At 38.9% G+C, this 22,162-nt stretch overlaps 3 protein-coding genes and 1 pseudogene across 5 annotated transcripts; 3 read left to right on the top strand and 1 right to left on the bottom strand.

Moving 5' to 3' along the window:
* Positions 1 to 509: 509 nt before the first annotated feature.
* LOC137953886 (exocyst complex component EXO84C-like) lies at positions 510 to 4,420 on the bottom strand (annotated as a pseudogene).
* Positions 4,421 to 8,800: 4,380 nt separating this feature from the next.
* LOC137952799 (vesicle-associated membrane protein 722-like) lies at positions 8,801 to 13,667 on the top strand. Its single transcript, XM_068799869.1, has 5 exons — positions 8,801 to 9,232; positions 10,535 to 10,676; positions 10,757 to 10,877; positions 13,088 to 13,150; positions 13,286 to 13,667. Exons 1-5 carry the CDS (start codon positions 9,043 to 9,045, stop codon positions 13,433 to 13,435), a joined length of 666 nt encoding a protein of 221 aa, XP_068655970.1. The 5' UTR covers positions 8,801 to 9,042; the 3' UTR covers positions 13,436 to 13,667.
* Positions 13,668 to 14,346: 679 nt separating this feature from the next.
* On the top strand, positions 14,347 to 18,819 carry LOC137953506 (OVARIAN TUMOR DOMAIN-containing deubiquitinating enzyme 11-like). Of its 3 annotated transcripts, none has more exons than XM_068800930.1 (10): positions 14,347 to 14,480; positions 15,298 to 15,494; positions 15,627 to 15,700; positions 15,891 to 15,945; positions 16,367 to 16,441; positions 16,656 to 16,729; positions 16,986 to 17,034; positions 17,781 to 17,865; positions 18,313 to 18,369; positions 18,443 to 18,819. In XM_068800930.1, the coding sequence occupies exons 2-10, from the start codon at positions 15,330 to 15,332 to the stop codon at positions 18,484 to 18,486; spliced, it is 678 nt and encodes a 225-aa protein (XP_068657031.1). In that variant the 5' UTR covers positions 14,347 to 14,480; positions 15,298 to 15,329; the 3' UTR covers positions 18,487 to 18,819. The 3 variants fall into 3 exon arrangements, with proteins under 3 accessions (XP_068657031.1, XP_068657030.1, XP_068657032.1); XM_068800929.1 differs by lacking the exon at positions 14,347 to 14,480 and adding an exon at positions 14,487 to 14,606; XM_068800931.1 differs by lacking the exon at positions 14,347 to 14,480 and adding an exon at positions 14,805 to 14,938.
* A 1,655-nt stretch (positions 18,820 to 20,474) lies between these two features.
* LOC137953851 (probable BOI-related E3 ubiquitin-protein ligase 2) lies at positions 20,475 to 21,794 on the top strand. The gene is made up of 3 exons (XM_068801377.1): positions 20,475 to 20,649; positions 20,739 to 20,982; positions 21,294 to 21,794. The coding sequence occupies exons 1-3, from the start codon at positions 20,594 to 20,596 to the stop codon at positions 21,792 to 21,794; spliced, it is 801 nt and encodes a 266-aa protein (XP_068657478.1). The 5' UTR covers positions 20,475 to 20,593.
* The last annotated feature ends 368 nt before the right edge of the window (positions 21,795 to 22,162 follow it).

Raw genomic sequence — 22,162 nt, 5'->3', positions numbered from 1 at the left:
TGATTCTAAGCATCCAGCTCTAATTCAGTACTTGAAAGGTCTGTTTATTAGCTTTTGCCCACCAACTATTAGTGCATTTGAAGAATGAGACCTGGCACGGATAGATTTCTTTTCACTCCTAGTCTTTTAAACAAGTGGCGTGGTTTGGATTCAATGATCTGGGCTCTTCTTTGGGGCTGTATATTCAAATATATGAAAGAAAGTGTACCTCAAATCGACCCTGCCAATTCAATTGATTCGACTGTTGAACAGTGAAAACTGATGAACTCGCACTGGCCATTGGCCACATTGGAGGCATCAAAAAGCCTTCCTTGACGACCAACTGCCTCAGTAAAGATCACCACATCATTTTAACATAACTACTTCTGGAGGCGACCCATCGCCATGAGGAAGGCTTCTCTATATTTACGAGAAAAAAACACACACAGACAAGACAGAGAGAGGGGAAGGGAGAGGATGAGACAGAGATGGAAAAATTACCTGAAAACTGCTTAGATACAACAACATATTCTAATGATTTGAACAAAATTATACAACAGTAACTATGGGATGAATTCAGATACTCTTTTGCCTCTGTGTAACTTTGGCATTGTTAATTTGCACCAAATACTTAACCCAGTTGGCATACACCCAGTTGATCAGAATATCCTACTCCTTGTCCTTTGCCTAGCTTTCTGCTTCACTAATGGTAGCAGAAACAAATGTCTCAGCTGACAATCCGGAAGAGAGGGTGGAAACTGTGTCGTCAGAATCAGAGATCTCATCATGGACAATGATATGTTCTTCATCTATTTCAGATGATTCAGAGCCGCTTTTGCCTGAGATCATGGACAATGATATGTTCTTCATCGATTTCAGATGATACAGAGCCGCTAGTGCCCAACAAAAGCTTATTTATAGCTGCCTTTGCTATACCCACGAACCATTTGTCCTCAGGAAGGGCACTTAAGAAAAAGTACCATTTCAGTTTCAAGTTGCAACCTTGCAGCACTACAGAAAAACACATTGAATAAAAAGACAAGATAAAGGAGAAATGGGCTCAAATGTACCTCTGTGGACCGTGGGTCTATGCCTCTACCAGAGAAAATTTGTATTGCTCTTGCAATTATAGCGGATGCAATCTGATGGACATGCGTTGATGGATAACCACCACAAACTGCAATTCAACTATAAAGTGCATGTCAAGAATCAACTGGTGCAACAAAAAAAAAAAATGAAAGAAAGAAAAACGTGTAAATATTAGATAGACCTGTTAAGTACTCACTATTTCCATCAACTGTCCTTGTAAAAGTTGAAACATGATATCACCTCCGAATTGGAGGTCAGTTCAGATTTCACTCTTAATTGGATAACAAGCATTTTTGAAAGCATGTGACGAAATTGCAGTAAAACATCGTTTGGAACAGTCTTATAGCTTTATGCTAAACTTGTTTGGAACAAAAAACATTGAGAGAGCGTGTGAAGCACAAGTTTAGCACAAAGCTATAAGACCGTACATACTTGTTGCAACCCAAATGGCTGAAGATCAACAGACTCATCCTCAAATACATCCCAAAATTGTACATCTGATAACCACATCACTACCATCTCTGTTCGCCTTGCTAGCAAGATCTTTTCAATCGTTTCTTTACCAAGTAATACATCCCCCACAACACTTGCCAATTGCTGAAACCTTGCAAATAAGGCCTGCCAAAGATATTACAAAAACATTAAAGAGGAAAATGAGTGATGAAATAAACTAGTAGTTGTGTGTCTAAAGTTCAGAGGACCCATGAGATACTTTACTAGACAAGAGGCTACTTGACACACGATGTTTCACTACCAAACAATGACCTATCCTCTGATAGCTAACTATTAACATAATTAATACTAACAAACTATGGTGAAAGTCTGCATTGAACCAAAGCGGGTATAAGTTACTGGCACAGTAGAACCAACTCTGGAATGGTTTCTGCCAATAATTGCAACCCTAGCATTTGATCTAAGTGTTGAAAGATGAAATAATACAAAAAAACTGAAACAAAAGGACTATCTGGAATGGCAATGATAGTAGTGGGTCAGAATCCCAGTAAAGATCACTAGCTTTACTGTCCAAATAGATCTGTACATCTAACCTTGATTTCCCTTCTCTTGAATATATGAAGCTCAAAATATAGTGATGACAGAAATGATCTCTGGGCTTAAAGTGTTGGAGTTGGTGCCTCCAATCTTTATATTCTACTGGATTATTAACAAAGGAGTCCGACTATTTTCAGTGGACCCAGATTCTGGTTCTTTAATTTCAATTTGTGGATAAAATATCTTTGATATAGCCAAGGATAGCAGTTCATCAGCAACAGTAAATGCAGTTCATAGGAGTGCAAGCTGTTGGGCATCAGTTTCAGCTTTGTAAAGCATGGGCTCCTTCAGATCAGAGAGGTTATCATCTTCAGGGGGGGCGGATAAGACTTCGATCAGAGTTTCTATATATTTTTCAAACAATTCGTGAAAGCCTATGTTGTAAAACGGCCCCTCCAAAATGAGAAATTGCCACTGGAGTTAATGGTTCTACAATCTTCTGTAAACCGAACTGGAATTCGCATTAGGAATTGAACATGTATATCCAGTACAAAATCGAATAGTAGGAACTTTTCCTCAAGCCTGCTTTACATGCATACCAAGAGAAAACTGGAGCATTACACAGAAATTGACACTTGTTGGACAGATTTAGACATGATATCAATATCATAAACCTGTATAAGCATAAGATATTAAGTTTCTGGAGGCACATTTTTTCTGCCTAATACAAGAAAGATTAATGAATTAGTTAAACACCAAAGACTATGCTCACCGTCTTAAAATTTTTTCTTTAGATGCCATTTGTAACAATTCTAGACAATGTCTCACAGTAATTGCGTAGATCAACCCCTTAGGAATTTCATATTTTTACTATTTCACGTGTATAGTCAATTCTATCTCTCTCAGACTGAGGATGCGGGTTAATGTCTGGAACTCACTCCTTGAGTTCCATTTCCAGAAAAAAACTGAATTTCCAACGTTAGGCAATCTAGATTGACTATAGCTTTAAAAAAGGCATTTTTTATCCTACTTGTGGGATTTCATTTGCCTTTCTGCAGAGACATAAGTCACAATTCCAGAAGGAGATCTCCCTCACTCCCTCCCTCCCTCCCTTTTGCCCCATAAAGGGTATATCCTGAGTACACAGTAACTCACCAACACTGTTTTCCAGGAACGCATATTCCCGAGATCAATATCAGAGCTATAACTGTCAGAAGAGATATCCGCAATGAATTCCAAACACACCAAACTCCCATTCAAAAAAATAGACCCCAAAAGAAGTCACTTGATAGCGATTGTATCATAAGGTGATCTGTATGAGATCACTCTCTCTGAAGTCCTAATTACGAATCTTGGTAAAACTTAAAAAGTAGTGAAATTATTAAATATTTCTTCTCACTTTGAGGCCCTTCAATTTGTGGATCTCAGTAGGGCTGTCAACAGATATAAATGTAGGTGAAACACAAATCTCTAAAATCATTCTCAGCAATTCAGATGGGCATGTATCCTCTATCTCTTCTACATCATTGTCATTAATATTCTGAGTCTTATTCCAACCACTACATATGGTACATTTGATGACCGAAACTGAGGGGTATTTGCATAACTTTATGAGCCTCAGTTTTCCACTTATTATCTTAAACATTTTAATGAATTTGTACTTAATCTCTTCATACTAATGAAATGAATAATGACATTAAGAATCAAAACTTATTCTGATATCAGAATTTAAATTATTATGTAACATAAGTTTTGATATCTGTATGCCAGATACCTGATTTATAAACGGATATCTTGATATCCAATCCATTTATAGGAGACAACTGAGTTTTCTAGACATATACTAGTACTCATCTTGCAACTACAAACAATCCATATGCCCAATTATTTGCAAGTTTGCATATAACATACCGTCACAAAGCTCATAAATTTTACTCCACTACCAGTAAGCATAACAGTTGAAGATGCAAAAGGTGAAAGTGGGGGCCCATACTGAGTGTCATGGGTACTGTGTCTTCATCACCTGCTAAGTCAAGAACCATCCTTCTAGCACGTCTAAAATTCATCTCAAGGACCTCTACCATAAACGGGTGCAAAAGCACTACAAGTAAATTAGAAAATTCAGCCCCTGTGATTCTAACATTGAGGAGTGAGTGAGGCTGGCCTGGATTAAGATACTTGCAGCACACAGAGCAGAAATTGTCTCAGACAGCGGTGCATATTCCTTTACTAAGTGACCAAAAGATGAACCTCCCACTCAGCCCACTGCTCCAGTCGATTTGTGCACATAGACATCGCTTTTATATTATGCTGCATGTTGTTTTTCCTTATTCATGATAGTTCCAAGCTTTGGGTTTGATTGGAGCCGTTGATCAGTCTTCTAATTTGATGATCAAATTTTCATGTCTACACAAACAAAAGTGCTTCAATTTTTTTTAAAAAAGAACAAGGACATATCCTCCTTGCTAGGGGTGGCATTGAGCCGAGCCAAACTCAAACCTGTATATGTTGGAGCTTAGCTTGATCTGAATACTTCGAACTCGAGCTCAAGCTCAGCCTCGAGCCTAAAATTGGAATTGAGCCCAAAAATTTTAACCGAGTTTGAACTCGAGCCGGGTTCGAACTCTAACCTACATTTAAAACTACAAAAATAAATGAAGAGAATATTGTGATGAACTTAGTACCATTGAATTGTAAGCTATCAGAGAAGAGTCCAAGACTTTGCAATGGAGCATACTAATGTATAATAACCAGTTTAATAGACCTAAAAGAAAAAGCAAACACCTCCATCAATAGTAGTTATTCCATTGGCAAACAATAATATTAGATATTAAGGGACCCAAAAGGGTTGAACGATCGATCGTCTTTGTGGTTTGAGGTAAATAAGAAAAAATATCAACCAACTAAAGAGTGAATTGACGAGAGCAATCAAAGTAAATGATATTTTCGTAAAAAATTCTATGCTAACGAGTCGGTTCACGAGCTTGGAAAATCTCAAGTTTGGCTTGTTATACTTAATGAGCCTTATTTCAAATTTGAACTCGAGCCAAGCTAAAGTAAAAATGAACTAAACTCAGCTCGAACAATATGGGAGCCGGTTTGGCTTGGTACCACCCCTACTCCTTGTTGTCAAATAAATAAGCTTGCATAGATTTAGTCTCTGCAGTACATGCTGTGAACCAAAGTTTTTGCCATAAACAAAAGTATGTTCTTCCCGACAAATAAAAAAATGTCATAACATATCACATTGGCCAAACACAAGCTTATTTCTCATAGTGAGATTGAAACAATTATCCAAATAACCAAAACGACCTGCTAATGTACTAAGGCCTGACACTAAGAGAAAAGAAGAACACAAATATATAAATATGCATGAAAAGAGAAACGTACTGACAATTTGCAATCTAAGGTATGAAGATAGGAAATTAGAGATCCTATTGCCCATCACTTATCACGCTATAAGAACCGCTGAGAAAATACATATGCGTATACTGTCAAAATGCGTAATAACTAAAAACCACAAAATGCCCGAATCAAATTTGATAACTGCTTCAAATTTATCTTTTGGAAACAGAAAATTTTGACATTCGTTACAGAGAAATAAAACGAAAACCAGCCCCAAGCGTTCTGCTAAAATAAGTTGCAAGTTCTCTTCGAAAAAAAAAAAAAACATTATCTTCACCCGAAACACGGCAAGTCACAGGAATATGAGCATAGTGCAATGCTAGAATACAGCAGCACTATCCTAACTTTCAAATGGCTTCATTACAAAGTACACACCAACTAAAGAATCCAATTCCAACAGATTTGAACTTGTTCCAGCAATTGGACTTGCATAAAGAAACGCAGTGAAAGTTAAACGAAAGGGGGGAGAAGTGAAGGGATGATTTGCGGACCTTCTCGGTTTGAGATTGGTAAATGGAGTTGATCCTGGACCGCGGCGTGATCCATTCATGAAAAGGAAAATCGTCTTCCTCGTCGCCGCTCTCCATTTCCTCTCTCTCTCGCGTGAGTGAACCGAGCGCAGATGCAAGGAGCGTAGCCTGTGACTATTGGAAAAGCCAGAAGGGAAAGCACGTACGGTGGACGTGGATAGAAATGCAGGTATGAGAAATGACTATTGGAAGTTTGCACATTGTTCAATTCAATTGCTCACTCCTTGTGCTCTAAAGGGCTAGTTCTTACTTCTCCCATGTCTCATCTTTCTATTTATTTTAGTTATAATTTTAATAAATAAAATATAAAAAAAGGTATTTTAGTATTTTAAATTTGTATCCATTTAAAAGTATAATTAGTATTAACTGTATACTTATATCAGTAATATGTCATCTAATAGGCCATAGTTAAAAATATGACATAAAAGATGATTAAAATTGAAAATTAGGATAATTGATATTACAATATTACTAGGATGGTACCCAATTGTGTGGTGTTTGTCGGTATTTGGAGAATCAAAAAAACTTAGAACTAATAATTATTCCAAAAAAACTAATAAGTGCACAACAAAACCACTAGTGCCATGTATAAAATTACTAAACCTGGCAAATATTTTTGGCGTTGGGATCGCAATTCCGCCCATTTCATAGAGATAAACAAGACTTCATACCATGGCATAGATAATTTGAGTACATCCGGTAAATAATTTTCCACTGGGGAGAGTGTCCCTATTAGTAGGGGTGGCCTGAGTCGAGCCAAACTTGAATATGCATATGTTTGAGTTTGGCTTATCTGAATACTTCGAGCATGAGCTCAACCTCGAGTCTAAAATTGGAATAAAGTTTGAGTCTAAAAAATTTAACCAAGTTTGAGTTGAGTCAGAGCAAGGTTCAAACTCCAACCTATATTTAAAATTACAAAAAAATATAAAAAAATATAATGATGAACTTAGTATCATTGAACTGGAAGTTATCACAAAGGAGTCCAAAATTTTGCAATAGAATATACTAATGTATAATAATTAATTTAATAAACCTAAAGGAAATAACAAATACCTCGGTCAATAATATTTTTCTATTAGCAAACAACAATATTAGACGTTGACGGACCCAAAAGGATTGAACAATAGATCGTACTAAAGAATTGGCTCACAAACTAACAAGCTAAGTTTGAGTAAAAATTGACCTTAGCGGAGTCCCAATGATTTGAGAACCAATTTAGATTGTGCCACCCCCCCTTACCTAATAGTATGTATATTTTTTCTATTATTAAAATACAGCTTCGTTTGGAAGGGTGTTTTTACCGGTAGAATATTAAAATTTATATCTTATTCATCGTTCTACTAATTATTCCGAAGTTTTTAATAGTCAACAAAATGAAAGCGAACCTTATCCGATTATGAGGTTACGTTTAACACTCCGTCTGGCAAATCAAAGATGAAGACGAGAATCCCCCCCCCCCCCCCCCCCCCCCCCCCCATGCGTCAGCTCCTTGGCCTACAAATCCTCCTACACAGTCGAGTTCTCCTAAAAAACCATACAGATTTCTTGCGTTATCTTCTTTAACTACTTCGAGAAGATCCATTCTATCCGTCTCCGCATCTTCTTTCTTCGTCCTCACCTACTCCGGCGAGTTTCTTTGACATAAAAGGCTCCGGCGGTGTGAAAGCGTTCGACATTCGTTAGGGAGACGGCCTGATACTCTATTTCACATTAATGACAGCAGCACAGCGGAGCTCAATTTGGTGGACTCTCGTTATTTTCTTTATAATTTTATCCGTCTTTTTGGATGCCATAATACAAAATTACGATGGGAAATCTGCTGTTGATCTGAAACCATCAATGGCGCCTTCTTCTGCCAGCTTTGTTTTGCTGTCTCAATCGGGATCTCAACAATCTGAATTGATAATTGCGTTTTACCTTGTGATGATGCTTATCTTATGAATTCCGCCATGAATGGAATGGTTTCACCGTATATTCTGTCCCATCGTCTTCGACAGGCAGAGACTCGTCAATGAACCGCCATTCATGAACTTCTCTTCTGGTTAATGAAAATTCAAAAGAGATGTATTTTGACTTTTCAGACTTATTATATGTAAAATTGTCTCGATTTTTCCGAATGCATTGCTTATATCACAATCCAAAGCATCTTAGATAATTTCGCATAATGTCACATAATGTCACATAATGTTACTCCAGTCCAGAAAACCTCCCATAAGACCAATCAAATCAATGGTTTAGATGATAATTTCATATATATTTTTAAATTAATTTATTATTATAAACATTAAAATAATATATAATATTATATTTTAATGTTATTATATTTATGAAACTGATTAATTTAATTAATTGCAACGGTTCATGTACTTAACTGACCCAGCCAGCTGGATTGACACCTCCCCTGCATCGAACGGACGGAGTTTACTCCTGCCGGATCCCTGCACCGCTACCACTCTCGGTTCACCACAAGATCCATCCACTCCGAAGGAATTACTAAAACACCCTGACAATTGGGAGTGGGTGTCTCAGGACCGCTAAACCGGAATAATTAAAAAACACGCCTATAAGTCGCTTTTCGATCTGATCCACCTTCTTCTGCCTACCTACAAATCGTGTCCCTTAAACAACTTCGAATCCACGTGTCGTGCAGATCATGAACCGACGGTCAGGATGCGGTTCAAGTGTTCCCGCCTTGAAGCGTGATTTGGACGACGTCGACGAAGAGGGGTGGTTTGGTCATTCGACACGTTTCCTTTCGAACAAAGGCGTCAAAGAATGGTATTTCACAGGAACCGAGACGGAAAAGCGACAGCCGCACCGCCGTTGTTGCTCCATCATTTCCCGTGAAGAAAAAAAAATTACAAAAGAAAAGAGCGCGTTAACGGAAATTCATTTTTATTCAAAACCCTAGAAGGACAACGACAAATCCCTCGACTTTTTTTCTTCCGTCTGCTTCGGCTCTCTTTCCTCTCGGGAGAAGGGGGAAGAGGAGAGAGGTTGAAGAAGAAAAGGAAGCCGGAGGTCATTTTTTTCGTAGAGAGCGAATATGGGGCAGAAATCCCTGATCTACGCTGCGGTTGCCCGGGGGACGGTGGTCCTCGCGGAGTTCACGGAATTCACCGGTAATTTCACTTCGATCGCAGCTCAGTGCCTGCAGAAGTTGCCGTCCAGCAACAACAAGTTCACGTATAACTGCGATGGTCACACTTTCAATTATCTCGTCGAGAATGGTTTCAGTAAGTTTTGATTTCCTTGTGCGGCTGTTTTGATTTATCGAGATCTAATCGGTTTTGTTGTTTGGCTGATGGATCTTGTTTGATATTGATGGATTGTGGTGAAATTGCGTGAGTCCCGCTCTGTGGTTGATCTGATTTGCAGGTTGCTTTGGACTTTTTTCTTGTTCTTGGTAGTTACAAGTTTGAGGTAGTTTTGATGATTAGTTAGAGGATCTTTAATGTTTGAACTTGCGCGGGTTGGAATGACAGTCTTAAGAGAGAAACGGAAGGGGAAAGGAATTCATGAACTGCCTAATTTGATATTTGAAGGTGATATTGTCAGAATAATGTTTTCAGTGGACTGTTTATTGACTTTTTTAACATGCCATCGAGAGGTCTGGACTGCTCTATCTGTTTGATATCATGACCGAAATGTCGCTAGGCGATTCCGGATGCTTTGCAACAGTGATTCCTACGATGCAGAGGAAATTTGCCGTTGGATCTGCGTCGCCCATCCTATTTTTAGCCCTGCTTTATGTGGTCGATTAATTTAATTAAAGCCGTCCAATGAAAAGGTGTTCACGTGTTTTCATATCTACGTGATTCTTTCCAAATTTATCATGGATGATTAGATCATGATTAAGTGGTATATGGTTAATGACTTGGTCCATTTTTACTGTTGCAGCACATTTGGTTTTTGGTGCTTCCTTCTGTTACGGCAAGCACCTTTGTGATTGAGGATGCTGTCAGTTTTTAGTAATACTGCACAATGGCAGTTATCCTAGGAGTGCGGAGTTTCTGAAAATTATGTTTGAGACTGGGAGGTATCAAGAGTCATCATCGAGCTCTTTTACTATGTTTAGATGTTTTATTTCTCTCTTCTGTCAAAAATTGTAGACTTTTTTCCCCCTTTTTCTATAGCACTTGTTTTTTGGGGGCCTGGCGGGGTGTTCTCCCGTGCTTTGAAGTTGCACTTCATAAATAATCAAACTATATCAAGGCAGGATTACTTGTTTCATAAAATTTAGAATGAAGAACGTATTTTTACATTTTTTTTAAAGTACATATTTTCATTTAGTGTGTTGGATGCATTTTTTTTTGAATGATGGAGTTCTGGGCTATATAAATGATTTGTTATTATTTTTTTTCTGAACCATGTTAATATTAGTTATTTTATTGGCTATATGCTTCTGCTGAAGTCATCATAATAGCACAACTATTTTATTTTCCTGTTTAGCTATTTTTATGTGTTTGACATAGTAGTGGCATATCTCTGGCAATGACGATGAACTATTATTAAATGTATGATTACCTTGTTTGCAGCATACTGTGTGGTTGCTGATGAGTCGGTAGGAAGACAAGTCCCTATGGCTTTCTTGGAACGTATTAAGGATGACTTTGTCTCAAGATATGGGAGTGGAAAGGCCACAACGGCAACCACAAATAGCCTCAGCAAAGAATTTGGGTATTCCCTATGGTTTTGGGTGGTTGAATTCTGATCATGACTTTTTATGGTTTTATATTAATTGTTTCTTGGTGTTGTAGACCTAAGCTACGAGACCACATGCAATATTGCGTAGATCATCCTGAGGAAATAAGTAAGTTAGCAAAAGTGAAGGCCCAGGTTTCTGAAGTGAAAGGTGTCATGATGGAGAACATAGAGAAGGTATGTGCTGGTGAATATTTTTGGTTTCATCCAGGTTAAGTTTGGGAGATGATTAGCCTATATTTACTTAAAAGGTTAGTCCTCTTTGCCTGGGTCGTGCATTTGCATGAAATTAGATGTTCTTGGACCTCATTTTGCTTTATATGATGACAAATAAGTCCTATCTCAACTCTTTTTCTGACTTATAAGTAGAAGTCAATTCATTAGTTATCTGTGATTATTACGTCCCTTTAGTAAGGATTTTGAAGAATCTCTATGTATCAGAAAGTCTAAGCCAGTTAAAATCTGAGAGTAACTATGGAGTTTAATTAGCTTTTAATGCACAAGGGCAGAGCTTGGAAATGGAGAAATTGGTGTTCTGTCTAATTCGGTTGCCAAAGTAATGGCTTCATGCGATATAGTTTTTGTGCCTCCTGAAAAGTCCTGCATTTTACATTCTGTACAGTTCTCTTGAATGTTGATTGCACAAACAAAACAACCAGCACCCTGGTGGTACTTGAACCCAACACCTTATACTAGAGCCCTTCAATGTGTCCATGATGTCAAAGGGCTAATCCAATATATTCTGTAAAACTGTGCACATTTCTGGCACTAGCTGCTACTGTGCTGCTGTTTTTATGTGGATTTGTTACATATTTGGAATTTCATATTAGCAAGTGAGGGATTTTGGCTTCTTTTTCTCTGTAAAGATTTTGATTCAGTTAAAAGAGAAAGATGTTCCTGGCGGATTTACTAAATGGAAGATGGACTGTGATGGAATGAGGGTTATTGAGCAATGTGACCCGTTTACTCTTTCCTTCAATATAGCAAGTCTGCAGTAAAGGGCTGATCTTATTGGTGAATTCTGATCTTGAAAGGCATAACAGGCTTGGGATATCCTTCTTGGGATAATAAAATGGATCGTCTTCATTACTAGATGGATGGGTGTGAATACTGCTGTGTTTGGCATCTTTGGAATTTTCTTTATTATATTCAGAAAAAAATACTTGAAAAATCTGAATTTGAAGAATTAGAAGTGTTTAGTGTAACTATTTCCATTATAATTTTTTTTCTTATCATGACTATATCCATTATTTAAAAGAACAGAAACATGCTTATTTAGTTCATGATTTTTTTTTTAATTAGCTCATTTTTTATGGTCATCATGTTTGCAACTGTGAACTGCTTCCATCTTTGGTTGGACAATAATCAGTTGTAAGATCCGTTTTGTGATAATTTCGGGAAATATGAGTATGATTATGAAGTTATCTGGCTTAAGTTGAAAGGTGCCCTTCACCAGTTTGCTTAGGGCTATACTGAGAAGGGTGTGGAATGTTTTTGGGAGCCATCTGCTTTATTCCATTTGCTATTAGCAGTATTATTAACGAGGGGAAACTGAAGTTTAATGTAGCTGAAAATGACTGTTGGATGATTGAAGCGGGGATGGTATCAAGTAACTTGCTATGGGAGTGAAGGTTGAATTTTACAAGACAAACTGTGATTTTTGCATTTTTGAGGGATGGAATTTTGGCAATGAAGAAACAACTATATGCAGTGGGTTTGAAGATGAGAATGTAGAGAATTGAGATGGACATGTGGCAAAACTAGGAAAGATAAAATTAGACTTGGAGACTTTGGTGTACTCGGGGTGGCATTGTAGAGGGCAAACTAATATGTTTGGTATGGTATGAGCATGCGTGATGTAAGACCTGCATATGGTATGAGCATGTGTGATGTAAGACCTCGATATGATTTGAGCTTGTGTGATGTAGGACCTGGTAGTGCATCAGATTTTTTTATAAAGGTAGGATTGACTAGAAATTTAGTGTTGAAAACGAGATGAATGAAGTTTATGAAGTGAGATTTATTAAAAAAAGGTCTAAATGGGCATTGTTTTAATGATAGATAAGAATCGAAAGGATCCATATAGCCAGATAGGCTGAAGAAAATTTTGGATTTGATTATTGAGAATTTGCAGGTTGAAGTCATGTCTGCAATTTGTTCACATTGTATGGTTTGTTGCTCTGTCTTCTGTTTTTTGGCCATGGTTGGTATACGAAGAAGCTGACATAGATTCTGGAGATTTTGTCCGTTATATGGGCGGATAATTAATTTATGGATAATTAATTTAGGCAGCTCTCACCGAACACTGATTTATAAGCTAAGCTGTTATATGTATATGAATGACGTTTGTTATATTAACTAGATTCTTATTCAACATCATCTATCAGGTTCTTGACCGTGGAGAGAAAATTGAAGTCCTTGTTGACAAGACCGAGAATCTTCGGTCACAGGTATGCTGGTTGGATGCTCTCCTGTTTTGCAAAAATAATCTGTACAAAGTTGTCAACAGATGATGTTAATATTACTCTGATTATCATCTATCTTTATAGAGTAGGTATTGAGTTAAATCTTGTTTCTGCAAACAGGCACAAGATTTCCGGAGTCAGGGAACTAAGATGAGGAGAAAGATGTGGCTCCAGAACATGAAGATTAAGCTGGTTGTTTTGGGGATTTTGATAGCTTTGATTTTAATCATAGTGCTATCCGTCTGCCATGGGTTCAACTGCGGAAAGTGAGGGCTACCTGTTCTGCAATCCAGTGAGATCACGTCTATGGTATTAGACAGCTTTGCATATATGTAGGAAAGGTAAATGGATTGAAAATTTGATTTCGAATCAGAAAACTGGAAAGTATATAGAGGGTGTTGCAGGTGTTGGCACCTTGAAAAGTGCAATTTGTTGACATTAGTGCAAACTTGATGCGATACATGAAATATATTCGTGATGTGTTTTTGCATAAGCTACCGAATCCCTATTTGTTTTCTACCGTTTCAGAAAACAGATTTTGCATCTGTTGCGATTTGTAAATGAGGAATTACACGAAATACATTCTTGATGTGTTTTTGCGTTCGGATTGATTTGTCTACTAAGCAAATACATGCCAGTAAAGATCGTTTAAATTTGTGAGTGTTAGGCAATCTGACCTCGCAATGACCATATTGCTTACGAAGGCAAGGCTCTCACCTCTTCTGTGATATGTGCGATATGTGGGATTTGTCGAACTACATCAAGTTAGGGGACACAGACCGACGTTTCAGCTTAGAAGGGTTTCCTAAAAGTTGTTTCCGTGGAACGAAATTTTTACGCAAAAATATATGAGAGCGGTAGCTAAGTAGCAATAGCACCGTTCTTCTGGCTTTTTATTCGTGTCGCTGTTGATGCAAATAGCCCAACAAATGCTGGTTGGATACTGCTATTCGTTTGGTTCTTTTCTTTTTACAGTATAGAATATTCCATGAAATTAATAAAAATTAAAATAAGAAAAACCAAAAGCGTGAAGAAAATAGTGGAAAATGGGGAAAAAACTGTCCGTCTAGGGAACTGCTGTCCGAAGATCCCATAGAAGACCCGCACCGCACAGTAACACCACAACCGTTGATTTAAGATGAGAGAAGCATCCGCCGCAGCCGCGTGTCCAAAATTATCCCGATTCTCACGTCTGACTCGAACCTTCCAAGGCAGTTGCTGTTTCCAACAGTTGCCGCAACCAAGGATGACTTCCAGTCCAGGATATCCCAATCCACCGCTTACGAACCCATCAAGCCGAACACTTTTATAATCTGTGAGTTTTCTCCCCTCTCCGCTTTCCCTTTTGTTGCGATTCAATTTCGTCGTTGATTTACTGTTTCCGAGCTTCCGTTTTACCTGGTCCAGCTTTTTGGTGGGAAAAGTCTCGCTCCAGAATCTGGTACCACTTCCTGCCCTTTGGATCTTAGCTTCTCTCTGTCCTTCTCTTTTTGGCACTTTTGCCTTTTTACGTTTGGTATGTTTGGGAATCTGCTGCGGCTTTAAAGGTGTTTTTATTGAGCCTGACTAAATTATGGATTGGGAGGTGTTTTTGGGGTCGTTTGTGTGATATAAATCTTTTTTGCGGTATCTTGACACACCTCTGAATTGGAGGGGCAGGCGATTAGCCAATATTTTCTTTTGCGCCTTTCTTCTAGTTCTTTATTTTACCTATCAACATCGCTTATACCTTGTCTGCCAATCTGGTTTTGAGTTGATCACTTGATATACAGTGTAAGGAATTGGGTACTGGTATTTGATTGATTTTTTTTTTTGCCGTTTGAATAGCAAATCGGTATTAAACTAGGTGGATGAACAGCTGTTTGATTTTTTTTCCTAGTTCTATATGATTCTTTCAATTGTTATTCAGAAGCGCCATTTTATGGGCCAGAGAATAATCCTACGCAAATTTGTAGTGATTTATTATTCGCGCTGAATTTTCTGTATATTGTCTACATTTTCCGTCATGGAATCACTGTCGCCTTTTTATTTTATTTTATTTTTCAATGCCGTTTTGGTGTCTCTAGTGCACCGGCGGTTGCCCTCTGTTGAATGATTCGAATATTTTTCGTCTCTGTTGGCTTGGTTTGTAGTGTTTAAAGCGAAATGCTCGTCTTGAATTACAATGGCGGAACAATATGACAATACAAATGCAAGTTCTAGCTCGAGTTTGAATAGCAGTCTTCAAGACACGGAGGATGACCATACCATTGCCAGAATCTTATCTGGAGAAGATCACCATGAGAATAGGACACTTGGAAAGCGCTTGTCTCATTTAGACTCCATTCCTGTAAGGTCATTGCTTTGTTTAAGTCATCACTTTCTTCCTTTTCTTTATGCATGTCCTGATATTGTCTGCCTTCGAGATATGTGATACCATTTCATGCTTAATAATTATTTTCTCTCACTTGGTTTATTTAAGCTGACACCTCGAATCAATGGGACAATTCCTACAGTGGATGATGCAACCTTAGACCATGAACGTTTGCTACAGAGGTCCTAACCCTAACTTAGATTATTTCTTTTTTTTTAATGTTTTTTCGGTGTTCTTATTTGTAGGTAGCGTTTAGGTTAGTTTTTTTTCTAATGGGCATGGAATTTCAATTATCTTCGATAAAAAGTTATGTAAGCTACATAGATTGTCTTCTTTAATTCTCTGCTTCTCAGTGGTTGTTCTTTTCGTCAGATTAACAACATATGGCTTAGCTGAACTGCAAGTGGAAGGGGATGGGAATTGCCAGGTTTATCTATATCCTGTGTTTTTAGCTTTTATACTTTTTATTTATTTGTGAGGAATGATATTGTACTGCTAGTAACATGATCATGGGGTGACTTTGGAGTACGTATGTATTGGCGACCGGGTTTGTTGAGGGATCTTAATGTGGATCGGCTTGGTCCTCAAATCTTGTCAATGTACCAAAATCTCCTTCAAACTTTGAACTTCCATTCACATATTAAAGGCCCCTGAAATGGTTGGTCGAGATCTCAGACAAGTTTATGCGTTGTATAACCCACTATATATCATTTCTGATATGGTAGTGCACTTTCAGTCTTTATGCTTAGGCAGGTTGTGGTGATAACTGGTTTGAATATGTCCAATTTTTTCACTTTCTCTATCATTTGTAATTAAGTATCAAATAATTTTTTCTGATCTATGAGCAGTTTCGAGCTTTGGCAGACCAGCTGTTTCGTGACCCTGATTACCACAAGCATGTGAGGAAGCAGGTTGTGAAGCAGGTATGAGTTTAGAAGCTTCTAATATGTACTCTTCTGACCCACTTTTCTATTTTTGTCTAGTTGGGAGGATAATGCATGGTGAGGCTGATTTATAACTTGATACTTTGTCTAGTCCAAAGATCCAAAAGCTCACAGACTGGACTTTGTAGCAGTTTCTTTAGTGGATGCATCTTTCATGGCTTCTGGATTCATAAAGTTTGTCTTGGTGTTGCAGCTTATGAATGGCCAGAAATTGTATGAGGGTTATGTTCCAATGAAATATAAGGCCTATCTCAAGAAGATGACAAGGTTGGGTTTATCGTAGATCTGATATTTGTTGTTGTGTTGATTGTGTTGTTCCTATTCTTGACAGTGATACTTTGGTGCATTTCGTTTTTGTTGCTGTTGTTGTTGTTGTTGTTGTTGGCAGTACTGTTATTATTACTTCTCGAAATTATTATTATTTTCATTGTTACGACAAGAATCTAAATGTTATCCATATAATGCATTTATGTTTATCTGGTTAAACTGATTTCTTTCCTGTTCAAATCATTGTCCCACTTAGATCAGGAGAGTGGGGAGATCACCTTACCCTTCAAGCAGCTGCTGATCGGGTAAGGTCCACTTTTTATGCAATGATTTTAGATTAATGTCGGAAACTAGAAAATTTAAAATTTAGCTGTACCTTATGGAATTGTCAGTGCACAAATGGTACATCAGTTTAGGTTGCCTATTTTAATTTAATCTTTTATGGTACTAGAAATTTAGGGCACAATCTGTTGACAATGTGTAGGAATGTAAGATGATAAACTGTTTCAGAAAAAAAGTACACGAACTAATGTTAATTGACGAAAACTTTAGTGTTTAATTGTAACTGAAACTAAAATTGTAATAAGCACTAGTGATACCATCTTCAGGAGGGTATAATCCTATTTATTTAGAAAAGGTTAAAATGCTGCAAAAAAATATAGGAGCTCGTTTTTTGAGACTGATAATGAACATGCATACGATGCCTGGGGGTCTTCAGGTCATTAACCTTCCTCAGTTCCTACTTGCTGGTGCCAGTCTTTCTGGTGTTGTCTGATATCTTTATATCTGGGAAATCTAACAGGGCACTTGATTCAGTAGCCTGTAATACTCCTGTATATCAAGCTTGGATTTGGCATTCTATTTGAAGTTTGTGCTTTATGAGATTCTTTTTGGAGAAAAATAATATTTCAGTTGTCTATCTATCTCTTTGTTCACTTTGATGAACATATCATTCATTTTATCTTCACTAAACATATGGAAGCATGTCTTTTGTAAATACCATAAACTGCTGTTCTGAAATCTGACTACCCCTTTTAACTTTAACTTGCAGTTTGGTGCTAAAATTTGTTTGGTTACATCCTTTAGAGACACTTGCTTGATTGAAATTGTTCCCAATGGTCAAAGCCCTTCAAGAGGTAAAGCTATCAGGAATATGTTAGACTCATTAGTATATATGACATCTTTCTAATTTCTGGTATAGACTTTGCTTCCTATCGTTTTACCCAATTCTCAAGAGTATATTTTGCAGTAGTAGCTTCTTCTGTCTTAACATATTTGTGCTTCTGATTATAGTTATCTTAACTTCTTACCCGAGGAAGCTTCATGCATTGACATTATAATAATGCAGACAGTTTCATGATAGAATATGGTTATATCATAGTGAAAGCTTGCATAAAATTTGGTTATCATGAGGAGAGGGCGTCTGAGCTTTCCAAGTTGTATCAGGATGGCAAGAATCCACGATAAAAGGGGGGTGTATTGTGTTTACCTGTGGGAAAATCTGAGAAAACTAGGAAACACGTCTAACCCTAGTTCTGATTGGTGGGTTTTCTGTGGGGTGATTCAGTTATCTTCCTTTGCAGAGCTTTGGCTAAGCTTTTGGAGTGAAGTACACTACAATTCTTTGTATGGAGTTGGAGGTAACAGAACCACATTCCTTATCTTTGCATGAATTCTGGTTGTGTTATTTACATCTACCATTGGACTTTGCAGACGTCCCAACTCGTGTATCTAGAAGAAAGCATTGGCTTTTCTAAAGGCAACTTTTCCAGGGATTATGTAAAGAAGGAATAATGTAAATATATACATTAGCTATCTGAATACTGTGATTTGTTCCAAGTTGATGTAATAATCCTCCCATAGTTTCAAAAAAAATAAAAAAATAAAAAAATCCTCCCTCCCTTTCACAGGAATTTAAATTTGATTTCGCCCCAAAAATAGAAGAAGTGACATGATCATTATGGTTTCAACAAACTCTAAAATAACCAAAATTTCCAGGATCTTATGCCTTAAGTATGTTGTCTAAAGCACTAAACCACAGACAACCCATATTTTATTAAAAAATTAATAACTAGTAATATCTGATAAGTGTGAATAATTATGTAATAATCTTGGAACAAATTATTTGAATTACTTTTCCTTTGTATTTTTTTAACTGTTATGGGTTCAATGCCTAATGATGAAGCGTCCACTTAATTAAAGGTAATGACAAGTGAGTAAACAAATCAAGAGTAATTCATGATTAGGACTGATAATGAAATCCAATCTACATCAAAGACTTTGTAGAGTTTTGCATCCAAACTCGTAAGTGGTGATTTATAAAAAAAAAAAAAAATAACGCCCTTACCATATTCACCTACACTTATCGACAACCGACACTTCACCACTAGGAGTGGGTTGTGCCCCAAAAGAGTCTTCCTGAAGGGAACATAACAGAAGAAAGACAAAAGAAGGAAAGAAAAAGGTGAACCCCCAAGACCTTTAGGTCTCTTTCTTTTCCTTGAATGGAGACCTAACGGTCAAATTGGGGCTTTAAGCGCTTCAATGACCAAGTAAGGTATGTCTCCAATTGAAGATACCATCATGGCAAAGCAGACCAAAAACAGCTTCAGATTGGAACAAATCCAACTCAAGTTTCTGCTGTCTTTGCATTATGCCCATCTTCAGACACAGATGCTTTTGTAATGGCCCATTATTCAACCCATATCTTATGTGGGCCCCTTCTCTCTCTCTCTCTCTCTCTTAAATGCTAATGCTCTCTTCTCCCATGGGTGTTTGATTGATAGGAACATATGATCAAATAATGGAGCCTGAGAAAGGAGCAACAATCCAATCCTGTCCGTCCTTTTTCGTCATCACCTCTTTATGGGCAAGTTTTCTTGTGGGCCCACTTAACCAATAAGGAATCAAATGTGGGCCTGAGCCGTATCTCCAACGGCCATCACTTCTAGTTAATTACTTGACATAAATCCCGTGATTAGCAGTAAAAGGAGGGAATGGGAGACGGGTCCCACCACCCGGAAATCGACTGACGAATTTGACGGAACAGGTCCAAAGCGGAGGAAGCAGCAGCCACGGGGCCACCTCGTGGGCCAAGGCGGCAGCTATCTGTCTATGTATCTGAGCTGTCTGAACGGTTCACTGAATCCACGTGCAATATTGATGTGGGGCCCACGAACGGGGTCACTACGCGACGAGCGGTTGGACTGTAGCCGGGCTTCGACGTGGCGTGAGAAAGCGAGGGCCCAGGCGCATGCGCCACGTGGCGCTCTATCGCTCCTGTCAGTTTGGATTTTGTCTAACAAAAATCGCTCGCACCAAATTTCCCTCGTCTGCCCTGCCCGAGTCGCAGAATAAATATAAGAGAAATGCCCGGGTTTCCCTCCCCACCCCTCGTGTCTGTTTCTCTTTCTTATCAGTCCCCCATTTTTAAAACATTTACAAACCGGTCCCTCTAAAACACTCAACTCACTTGGTTCAAGTTTTGGAATCGGGTGAATGAGAAGACCGACAATCCGATTTGGAGTGAATCAGTGAGTTTCAACTCAGCTGAAGCATTTGAACGGTCCCAGCTTGGTTTAAGGAAAGTTCCACAAAAAACAGGGGCCATTAGGAAAAAAAAAAAACCGTACATAGGAAGAAACCGATATTTCCTCTTTGTTTTTTCCCTTTCAAACCCTAAATAAAACCCTTCCACCATCTCTCCACTTCTATTGCATGTTCTGATTCTCCCTCCGCACCTCTCTCGCCTTCTCCCTCCCTCCCTCTCTCTTTCTTTCTCTCGACTCTTCACCACACCAGCACCAGACCTGAACACAAACAGAGCAACTGACGTCGCCGAGAGAGACCCAAATCTCTTTTCAAATGGCCGTTGAAGCTCACCACCTCAACTTCTTCCCGTTACAACTCATAAAGAATCGGTATGTCGTGAAGTCTTCACATCTGTCACTCTCGTCTTGAAATTTTCGGTCTCCTTCTCTGGTTTCCTCACGTCCGTTGGCTCTTGCAGGGAAATCTTAAATGCTTCCGAGAACAACGCCAATCTGTACAATACCCAGATGGGTTTCGGCATCCAAATGCCCACGTTCGATAGCTGCGCCTATCCGTCGTGCAATTCTGTCGTGACCGATTCGGTTCCGGCGGTGGAGCCGCCGACGCGGAAGAGGTCCAGGGAATTCTTGTTTCTCGGGGAGGACTTGTCGTCCCAAATCCAACAGCAGCAGCAGGAGATTGACCAGTTCATTGCTCATCATGTAAATTTCTTCTCCTTCTTCGACTTTCTCTGTTTCTCGGATAATTTCGCGGCTCGTGGGTCCGAATGGAGATTTTGATCTCGAATTATTGATTTGTCTGCATGTTTTACTTAATTGGCTAGCTGGAACTTGTACTTAAATTCACAACAAGTAGACAGGATTATCGAACTAATGCCTTTGGAGATTGCATTCAAATTCCTTTGAATAAATTTCCCCATTGCATGCAAATAATCCTTCATTTGCCGAGAAACTGTTTTTCCGGCACGATTTCCGTCGAGTGGCGAAAACTAAAATCCCCATTTGAATTGCAGACCGAAAAGTTACGATGGGAGCTCTCTGAGAAACGAAGACGACACTTCCGCCGCCTTTTCGACGCCGTGGAGCAAAACATCCTGAAGCGACTCAAAGCCAAAGAAGACGAGATGGAGAAAATCGGAAAACTAAACTGGATCCTCGAGGAGCGAGTGAAGAGCCTGAGTCTCGAGAACCAGATATGGCGCGACCTCGCCCGGACGAACGAAGCCACCGCTATCGCCCTCCGCACCAACCTGGAGCAGGTCCTCGCGCAGGACTGCGAACCTGCGGCGGGAGAAGCCGCCGCCGACGACGCCGAGTCCTGCTGCGACAGCACAGATGCCGACTCGGCCGAACCGCCGAGTCGGAAGTGCAGAAACTGCCACAAGGCCGAGTCATGCGTGCTACTGCTGCCGTGTCGGCACCTCTGCCTCTGCAGCGGTTGCGGCTCGGCCCTTCTCACCTGCCCCGTTTGTAAATCAGATAAGAACGCCAGTGTCCATGTCAATATGTCTTAAATCAAACACAGTTAAAAACGTTAAATCTCTTCTTTCTTAATACGTACGCCGTATATACGATTTTTTTCTAATACGATGGGGACCACATGGGTGACGTAGGGAGTACTTGTCAGAGCACGGACGCGAGGGAGTCGGTTAGGCGGGCGAACCGCTCAAAGAAAAAGAAGCAGACGGAGCCGAGAGAAAAAAAGCGGGAAAAGTTAAAAAACGAAAACAAAAGTGAGAGAAACGAGAAAGTCCACGCCGCTTGTTGTTTTCTTGGGTGTTTTTGGACGATCATGAAACCGAGGGGCGTTTTCTTCGGGGACGAAAGGGACAGACGGGCGTGCTGAGTTTCATCCTCCCCGTGCGTACTTTAGCGTGACGGA

The sequence above is a fragment of the Aristolochia californica genome, unplaced genomic scaffold (genome assembly GCF_029961685.1).
Source record: "Aristolochia californica isolate CCGP_79_NKW_82.1479 unplaced genomic scaffold, dmAriCali1.0.hap1 SCAF_16, whole genome shotgun sequence".
NCBI lineage: Eukaryota > Viridiplantae > Streptophyta > Magnoliopsida > Piperales > Aristolochiaceae > Aristolochia > Aristolochia californica.
This window is presented reverse-complemented; position numbering and strand designations above follow the sequence as displayed.

What these genes read in the sequence shown, in the direction of transcription:
- LOC137953506 (XM_068800930.1), top strand. Translation starts at nt 15,330, where the DNA reads ATGGCGGAACAATATGACAATACAAATGCAAGTTCTAGCTCGAGTTTG. An exon ending in CATGAACGTTTGCTACAGAG is followed by an intron (nt 15,701 to 15,890) that starts GTCCTAACCCTA and finishes TCTTTTCGTCAG; the next exon opens with ATTAACAACATATGGCTTAG. An exon ending in TTCTTTGTATGGAGTTGGAG is followed by an intron (nt 18,370 to 18,442) that starts GTAACAGAACCA and finishes TGGACTTTGCAG; the next exon opens with ACGTCCCAACTCGTGTATCT.
- LOC137952799 (XM_068799869.1), top strand. Translation starts at nt 9,043, where the DNA reads ATGGGGCAGAAATCCCTGATCTACGCTGCGGTTGCCCGGGGGACGGTG. An exon ending in TCTCGTCGAGAATGGTTTCA is followed by an intron (nt 9,233 to 10,534) that starts GTAAGTTTTGAT and finishes CCTTGTTTGCAG; the next exon opens with CATACTGTGTGGTTGCTGAT. An exon ending in AGCCTCAGCAAAGAATTTGG is followed by an intron (nt 10,677 to 10,756) that starts GTATTCCCTATG and finishes TTGGTGTTGTAG; the next exon opens with ACCTAAGCTACGAGACCACA.
- LOC137953851 (XM_068801377.1), top strand. Translation starts at nt 20,594, where the DNA reads ATGGCCGTTGAAGCTCACCACCTCAACTTCTTCCCGTTACAACTCATA. An exon ending in TTACAACTCATAAAGAATCG is followed by an intron (nt 20,650 to 20,738) that starts GTATGTCGTGAA and finishes TGGCTCTTGCAG; the next exon opens with GGAAATCTTAAATGCTTCCG. An exon ending in ACCAGTTCATTGCTCATCAT is followed by an intron (nt 20,983 to 21,293) that starts GTAAATTTCTTC and finishes TTTGAATTGCAG; the next exon opens with ACCGAAAAGTTACGATGGGA.